This window comes from Populus euphratica, unplaced genomic scaffold, assembly GCF_000495115.2.
Source record: "Populus euphratica unplaced genomic scaffold, PopEup_1.0 scaffold99.1, whole genome shotgun sequence".
NCBI lineage: Eukaryota > Viridiplantae > Streptophyta > Magnoliopsida > Malpighiales > Salicaceae > Populus > Populus euphratica.
The window spans coordinates 857,721-866,578 of record NW_011499902.1 but is presented as its reverse complement, the minus strand read 5'-3'; the positions used below and the strand labels follow the sequence as shown (position 1 = coordinate 866,578).

General features: G+C 31.2%; 1 protein-coding gene across 4 annotated transcripts; it reads right to left on the bottom strand.

Moving 5' to 3' along the window:
* Positions 1-2,154: 2,154 nt before the first annotated feature.
* Positions 2,155-5,547, bottom strand: LOC105133024 (protein PLASTID MOVEMENT IMPAIRED 2-like). 4 transcript variants are annotated; one of them, XM_011036803.1, is made up of 4 exons: positions 5,368-5,547; positions 5,062-5,200; positions 3,163-4,943; positions 2,155-2,170 (listed from the first exon to the last, which is right to left on the bottom strand). In XM_011036803.1, exons 2-3 carry the CDS (start codon positions 5,191-5,193, stop codon positions 3,177-3,179), a joined length of 1,899 nt encoding a protein of 632 aa, XP_011035105.1. In that variant the 5' UTR covers positions 5,194-5,200; positions 5,368-5,547; the 3' UTR covers positions 2,155-2,170; positions 3,163-3,176. The 4 variants fall into 4 exon arrangements, with proteins under 4 accessions (XP_011035105.1, XP_011035104.1, XP_011035103.1 ...); XM_011036802.1 differs by lacking the exon at positions 2,155-2,170 and adding an exon at positions 2,748-2,803; XM_011036801.1 differs by lacking the exon at positions 2,155-2,170 and having other exon boundaries at positions 2,883-4,943.
* Positions 5,548-8,858: the final 3,311 nt, after the last annotated feature.

The following is an 8,858-nucleotide window of genomic DNA, read 5'->3' as shown; positions in this document are numbered from 1 at the left end:
TTATGTGATAGGCCTTCATTTAAAATGAACATTTACCACAAATTAAAGGTATCTTATATTATTAGATATATTATTATAAAACATGTTTTAGTTAAGAAGTTATTGATACTTCAAGTGGAAAATGATGATATAAAACCATGGTAAAAATGCACTTTTAAGTACTAATCACACCTCACTTACTTTCCTCACAAATACGTCATAATTTTATGGGATTGCTTTTCCTCTCTCACTTTTCTCTTCTTCTCTCTTGTTTCTCTCTTATGATGTTTATTTAAAGTTTAGATGCATTGTCTATTTATAAGAAAAAATAAGAGGATGAAGACCATAAATCATGACACCAATTATGTCATAAATTATACTAACAACTTATCTCTACTTATATTCTATATTGCTTATTTATAAGCTTGTGTAATATCTATATACTCAGCTTCTGTTGTGGATAATGCTACAATAGTCTGAAGTTTAAAGACCTAGCTCATAGCTCCTTCTACAATTATGAACACATAGCTTATAATGGATTTTCTTTTCTCAATGTCACTAGTAAAATCTGAATCAACATAACCTCTAACAGTAAATTCTGATCCTCTATAAAATAATGCAATATCTAAGGTACCCTTGATGTATTTCAAGATTCTCTTAATAGTATTCCAACACTTTTTATTAGGATTTTCCATGCATCGACTAATTGTTCCCACTGCTTGTGTGATGTCTGATCTTGTACATATTATGGCAAATATTAAACTTCTCACTGTTGATGCATATAGTACTCGAGACATCTCCATCCTCTATACTTCATTGCTAAAAGACATACTTGAGGATAATTTGAAGTTAATAAAAAAATAAAGTGGAAATTAGCTTACAATCTTGTATGTTGAAGCATTGCAAGATCTTTTTTAGATAATTCTTATGAGAAAGTCAAATCTTCATTTTACTTCTATCAAGGTGGATTTTTATCCCTAAAATCTTGTTTATTGGTCACAAATCCTTCATATTAAACTTCCTAGCCAACTGTGCCTTCAATTTTTGGACTTGATCTTTATTGGGGTCTATTACCAACATGTCATCTACATACAACATCAAAATGATGAAATCATTATCTTCTTCAAACCTTTTATAATATATACAATGTTTTAAACTAAGTCTGTTGTGCCTAAGGTTAATTATAAAAGAATCAAATCTTTTGTACCAACACCTTAGCACCTATATGAAACCATATAAATATTTGTTCAACATACAAACCAAATTCTCCTTGCCTGTTTTAGAAAAACCTTGTGGTTGGAGAATATAAATTTCTTCTTCAAGTTTTCCATGAAGAAATGTAGTTTTCACATCATATTTTGTTTTTTTTTGTTTATCTTTAATCTATTAGGTACTAATTTCCATTAAAAACCATACATTTTTCTTATGTTCGAAGCCTTCATTGTTATAGTTTTGAGCATATAAATTTTTTTTTCAAGTTTTCCATGAAGAAATGCAGTTTTCAGCAAAACCCTCTAGTTGGACATACTTGAGTAATGTTCATGTCACTTTCTAGAGAAAATAGATTCATTATATATAGTAACATGCAACAGGAATCGTTCTTATGCCTGGACCCTTCAATTTATCTTGACGAACCCATGTTACAATATTTTGTTTTTTTTATTTATTTTTAATCTATTGGGTATTAATTTCCATTAACAACCATGTATTTTTCTTATGTTTAAAGTCTTCATTGCATAGTTTTGAGGATGTATCCTACAACAAACAAGGAGGCAAGTTATTACCGTTCAACAGATATTCTAATATTTCATAGGATTTCGTAAAATTTTATTTAACATCTTATATGAAACCCTTAAAAAAACACCTTGTCATTGTCTAACACAAGACAAAACAGAGAATATAATGGATAATCTACCAATCAAGCATCTGTATATAATTTGGATGTCTATGTTTTCAGCAATCATTGGAGTAACTCTCGTCTAATTTCAGGAATTTGTAGATACCTTCATTTCTAATTCTGTCAAGGAGCATGTTATACAAATATAATCTGTAATTGTATAGTTGTGTCATTTCATTTGCAAAATATGTACATTCGACAACATAACAATAAGACTCTTCCAAAATTTGATAGCTTGATGTGCTCCTTAGCTCTCCTTTAGGTCAACATAGATTGAATGATAACCTAATAACACTAGACTAACAATGCAAGGGTGAATTGGCTTTACATTTATGCCATAAGAAAGTTGTATTGAGGATTCCAATCGGTGATGTTCTGATAGTTGCTTATTAGAGGCTAAGCACACTGACACAATATTTAACATGGTTTGGCAAACTGTATACATTCATGAGAGAGATTCATATCATTAGAAATAGAGAAATGATACAATACAAATATATATAGTAAAAAGATCATATCCACTCTACTCTACTTCTATCACATTCACTCTATTCAACTCCTATCTGCAATGACAGAAACCATTAATACCACTCTCTTCTTCTTTTCTCTCTTATTATCATCTCTCTCTTTTTTTTTTCCCTCTTTCCAAATTACACCTTTATTTATACGTATTAATGGCAAAACAACTTAGTTATAAATTATGATACTAATAGTGACATCACATAAGTTGTACTATTTTGTCAATGTTGTGCAACTTGTTTGATATTAACAGTTACCATCAACGACCCATTATTGTAGCCTTTGATAATAGCAATTTTTTTTTAGAGTATGGCTGCAAGATGTTGTTATCCATCAATAGCAACATCCCAACAAGTTGCACTTGATCATTTTTGTGTAGAGGATTTCAGCAGTAAATCGTCAGCTGCACTGCAGTATAAGAGCAATTTTAAATGTCAGATGATGCATCCCAGATCCAGAAATGCATTTGGACACAGCAAAAGCATGCTAATACAACTCAAGAAAAATAGCATCTATGGTTTAGATTTATGCACAAGAACATCCAAAACATGACTGCCTTGTTTGAGACATTCAATCTTCCATTGAAGAGTGAAGAATGCCCCCCGCAATTGCTAGTTTCCAGTGCTTGAAAGTGAAGGCAGTGAAGACAAATGAAACTTGGAAGACTAGCACTTATTTTTTGATTTTTTTTCCTTCAATTGAAACATAATGACAAGGAGGAAAAAGGTAACTTCACATGCCACATGGTCATAAAAACTTTGGAACACCTTATGGATCCTTGTCAACTCTTTCCAATGAAAAACTTGGCTAAATTTGGCTCCACTGTTCCTTTCTTCTTGATAGTGATAGAAGAAGATCGAGGAGTCATTCGAACTGCTGGAGAACCAGAATTTCGGAGCTTGGAACATCTTGATAGAGTCTGATTACCATTAGCTTCCATGGATTTCCTTGGCAATGGCTGTTGCTGGTTCTCAGGTTCTGCGTTTTTCTTGCTCGTTTGTCTCCACTTTCTTAGCTCTCCCTCTACCATTCTTTTAGCAGTCAGTGAACTCTCAGTTCTATATATCTCTTGCTCTTCCTCTACCCTTGTCCCTCTGATATCTCTATGAGCTAGTTCAATTTTCATCAATATCTCCTTTTCGCTGGCTTTCAGTGCTTCAATCCATGCATGAGCTGCTGCAACCTTTTTGTCTGCAATTTCTTCAGCCTTGGCTGTATGTCCAGTTAAATACTCATATTCAAACTTTAAGATGGTAATCGCTGAACTATGTTGAGTAGCAGAAGCTCTAGATCTCATGGTATTTTCAATAACGTTTCGCAGATTCTCAAGAGCTAAAGACTCTGATGTTTTGACTGCTTGAAGCTCCCGAATTGCCGCCTGCAATTTTCCCTCAGTCAATTCGATTTGAGACTCAGTTTTGTGGATTTCTGACTTAATGTTGGCAGTTTCTTCACTGATGAGCTTCTTCTCTTTCCTTGTTAACTCCGTTTCGGTCTTCAACTGTTCAAGTGTCACAGACAGACTGGATAAAATTGATTTTGCCTTCTCCTCAACTGCACATGCAGTTTCCAATTTAGATTTTGCTCTCAGCAGCTTCGAGTTCAGATTCTGAGCAGTTATATCAGCTTTCTCTTTTTCTTTCTCCAATCGAGCTGTTTCTTCTGTTACATGCCTCAGCTCATTCCTTATGATATCCATTGAGGTCATGAACTGAAAACCCTCTTCCCTAATCGAAGCCAATTCTTTCTTAGCTGCGTGCAATTCTTCTGTTATGGACTTCAATGCAGGGGAATCCTCCAATTGCTTGCCTTTCCGGAAACTGTCTCCCAGATGCTTCATACTGTCATTTCTTCCCTTTTTGTCCATATTTTTAGCAAGCTTTAGTTCATTTTGTGACAAATTGGCATCATATAATGTAACAGCCAATTTAGACTCAACATCTTTCGAGCTGCTGTCTTCCTCCATGGCATTCTTCATTTTCTTCTTACTTTCCATCATTGCAGACGAGAATTCACTTGCTTCCTTCTCTCTTTGAGCTTGAATTTCTCCGAACTCTTTCAAGGCCTCAATCCGTGCCAACTCAACTGGCATTTGCTCTTCATTTGCCTCGTCAATTTTCTTCCTGATTGCTTCCCCATGGTTCATATTAGACGACAATTTAGAATTTGAGCTTGCTATTTCCTTCTCTACCCGCGTTTTCTCTTTCAAAACAGAAACCATCTCAATCTTAAGTTCACTCAGTTCTTGCTTCACACCTTCCAACTCCCTTATCACTTCAGCATATTGATGGCTTTCAGCACTACCAACAATCAAAGCCTTGTCTTCGTGCTTAATCAACTTCTTTAGCATGTCCATGTCTCTCATCCGAGCTTTTACCTTCAAGTTAGATTGCTCAATCTGTAAAGCAAGATCTTTCACTTTTCTTTTCGCCTCTGAGAGTTTTGATTCTGCTTTGCCTTTTGCCGACTCTGCAGCCCTTCTACTCTCTTTATATCTAACCAAGTCTCTCTCAGAAAAGCGCAGATCCTTAGCTCTTGAGGAAGACTTCTAAAAGGATTCAAAAATGCAATATTTAATAACAAACATTTTAAACTAACTTAAAGTGCTTAGAATTAACAAAGAAATGGGGTTTAGCGGTTCTCGATTTGTGTCAAATTTATCATACCTCAGGCAAATCCATCTGGGCTGTTTTCTTCAGTGAAGAGCTACTGCTTTCAAGAATTCTTTCTCCATACATATTAACAGCTGCTTTCACTGTCACTATTCTCCTCCTGTCATCAAACACTCTCCTATCCATTTCGTCACTGTTACATCAAGGGAAAAAAGGAACATTTTTCTCAGACAAAAGCTTGTACAATCAAAGTCAAATTGCTACTAATATTCAAATAGAAAAAAAAACAAAAAAGCATGCACATAAGAGTGCAACTACTGAGAAAACTCAAGGGGTCTTGATGGACAAAACCAATCATACCTCCTCAAAGTCTGCTACATATATGTCTAGTCAAAGTTTAATTTGTAAGCTGAAGCTTGAACTGTGCTTGCTTGACAGTGTTAGAGAGCGAGAGAGAGGACGGCTTGTTTTTGGAGTTGAGAAGGAATGCTTGTTATGCCAAAGAAAACGCCAATGGAGAGAAAGAAGAATTGAATCCGGATGGTTGGCTGGTATTGGAGGAATCGCTGCCGGTGCCACCTGATGATTATTAATACTGTGGACCCCAGAAGTGGTGAATTTCCTAGGAAGACAGGACAAATTACAACTTTTTTCTGTCACAAGTAAAAAGAATAATAATAATAATAATAAAATTGTAGTTAAACTCTTTCGCACAATGACGTGAATTTTTTTTTTTAAAACAAATCTGACTCTAGCTAAATTTTTTTAATTGATATGGTAAAAAAAATTAGTTGTTGTTAAACTTAGCCTCGTAAAATAATATGAAATTTTTTTTAAATAATATGAAAAATTTTAAAATCACTCCAGCTGAATTTTTAGTTAACATGGTAAAATATCTGCTTGATTTAGTTGGGATTTAAAATTATAAAATCATTTTTTATTTATTTGATAATAAAAATAATTAATTTAAATTAACATATAATCTGATAACAAAAAGATTTTTTTTAAATAAATAAATAAATATATAACATGCAATGACTCACAATTTTGTTCATGAAAGAAAAGGGGGCTAAGGTCATCTCTATCATTAGTCCATATCTTGCCAGGAGCAGAGATTTAAGTTTTCAGACCACTTTTTCTTTTCTTTTTTTTAGTATAAATGATATATATATATATATAGAAGTATAAATATTAAAATTATTAAAAATTTATATAATTATTAATTTAAAAAACTTAAAAACATCAATATAACATAACATGTATAAATTAATCCGGATATCTATAATTAAAAAATAAAAAAAAAAGCAAAAAAGTTAATAAAGGATTGTGGAGAAAGGATAAAAAAAGTTAATAAATTAATTGTTATTCCCTCTCCCAAAGCTCAAAACAAATTAAAAAATGGAAAATGTCTTCTCTTATTTTGAATTGAAACGAATTAAATTATTGAAATTACCAATATGAGAATTAAGAGAAAACATTTTCTCCCTGTAGCTGTGATTTGGTGTTTGTTTATTCCATCTACCATTGCAGTTAACAGGTGAAAATTAACTAGCTGTAGCTGTAGATTTGGTGTTTGTTTCATAGAAGAATTGATCGAAAATGACACTTTGGAAGTTCTTGTAATTTCGATCTATTACATGGCAAGGGGATTATAAGTATAATAAATAAATGTGTCATTGCTACTATAAAAGTTAGACAGGGAAAATGGACAAGCAAGCTGATGACAATAGCATATTCTATGTGCGGACACAGTCGAGCCTGTCCACGCATCAAAGGCAAATAGCCCTCCTCGTTTATGCAATGCTAATAATCCACGCCACTGGCAAGAGCAAAGACATGGTTGCTCGGTTGTTTTTGTTAGGTTATGTTTGGGTTGCCGTGCAAAATGTGTTTAAAAAAAAAATATTATATTTTATATTTTTAAATTATTTTAATATGCTAATAACAAAAATAATTTTTAAAAATAAAAAAAATATTATTTTAATATATTTCTAAATAAAAGATACTTTAAGAGTTGCTATTAGAATCTTAAACATACTCTTATTGTTATATACCGAATCATGTATGAGTCGGGAGTAGCCACCTCAATAACATCGTCAGGCAAAAAAATGTATCCAAAGCTCTCAAGAAGAACAACCATGTGGAAGGAAAGTGAAGGGTGATGTAAACTTTAAATAGATTTGGGTTTTTCGTTGTTTAATGGGATTTGAAGAGAAATAGTGTTTACAATAAGTTTTTGGCTTGAGTAAGTAAATTACAAGATGCATGTATATGTATGTGTTGGGAAAGTTGTGGACGTTAGATTTTACGAAATTAAATGCTTATGAATCATTGTGAAAGTTTTATAAATTTAATTGAAATAGGATTGTTGGTTTAAGGTTTGCATGACTGAAAGGAAGATAAGAACTTGTTTAAATTGTATGTGTGAGTATGATTGCTAGATATAAAAGTTGAAAAGTGTATTATAGTATGTGAAATTGTTAAATTAGATTGTGTATTATGTTTTTATATTGAAAGAAATATATTTGAAAAATAAATTGAAGAAGTTATGAAAATTATGATTTTTTTTTTAAAATTAATCGAATGATTAGTTTGTAGATTTTGTGAGAGACTTTAAAAATTGATCTTGATATTAGTTGATTTATATTATTTTTATATTTTTATATTTTTTATGATGATCGTAAAAAGGTTGAGTTAAATTTTATATGTGAAATTAGAAATTTAAGTATACAAGTTTGGAAAAAATTGACATGTTAAATTAAATTACTTCTCATTAGTCCATTTGGGATTAAATTTGGCTATTAATATTTGGATTAAAATAAAAAGAATTGAACCAATATTGTTGTTTGGTTTCTCTATGAATATGCAAGTGTAAAAAATATTATTTAAATATAGATTTTGATATAAAAAGAAAATATAAATGTGCAGTTATATGTGTTGTTAAGCAGGGTAAATTTTCAAATGTTGAGGATTAAAGAAAACATGAAATTAGATAAATTATAGGCGTGTGTTATATGGATTATTGTAGCATTTGAATTGTTAAGACATCCAAAATGATGGAAGTTAGAGCTGTTACAACATCCTTGATATGTGAAAAATGAGGGCTATTGCAGCATTTCTGGCAAGTAGAAAAAAAAAAAAGGTTGTTATGGTAGCTCAAAATAATAAATTGAACTTTTATGATAGTTTAAAAAATAAAGAATTAAAGTTGTTATGACAACTTTAATTTGTGAAAATTTAAGGTTGTTATAACAATCCTAACAAATGAGAGAAATTATATTATATAAGTATGAGAAATTGCATGTTTAATATTAATTATTAGTCTATGACAATTTAGGTATTAAATTGAAATTTGAAAATGTAACAGTTCTAAGTGAGGATTTAATATGATGGCATGAATATTAAATTGTGGATTATAATATTAACTTATGTTTGAAATATGTATGGATATTAATTGGATTTTTGAGATGCATAGAGATTTTAATGGTTAAATGTTAACTACTGGTATGAACTCTAATTTTTATTGTTTAGGAGCTGTAAGAGAAATGTCCGGAAGAAAACCTAGCTTCTCTCATAATATTTAAGGTAAGGGTTGCTCCCTTATCTTTTTTAATTATTTAACTTTCTCTCGTAGTGTTATAATATAAATGAAATAATATATATTGTGTACAAACTATTCATCATTAAAAAAAATACACCTATAGGGTAGAAAAATAATATGTAAAATTGTAATTGATCATGTTATAACCTAATTTTTTATTTTTTTTAGAAATAATACAAAAAATATCAAAATTCTAAAAAAAAAAAGTTTTCAACACGACTTGGCTAATTTCTAGTTGTTTAATAATTTT

What these genes read in the sequence shown, in the direction of transcription:
- LOC105133024 (XM_011036803.1), bottom strand. Translation starts at nt 5,193, where the DNA reads ATGGATAGGAGAGTGTTTGATGACAGGAGGAGAATAGTGACAGTGAAA. An exon ending in CCCAGATGGATTTGCCTGAG is followed by an intron (nt 4,944 to 5,061) that starts GTATGATAAATT and finishes GAATCCTTTTAG; the next exon opens with AAGTCTTCCTCAAGAGCTAA.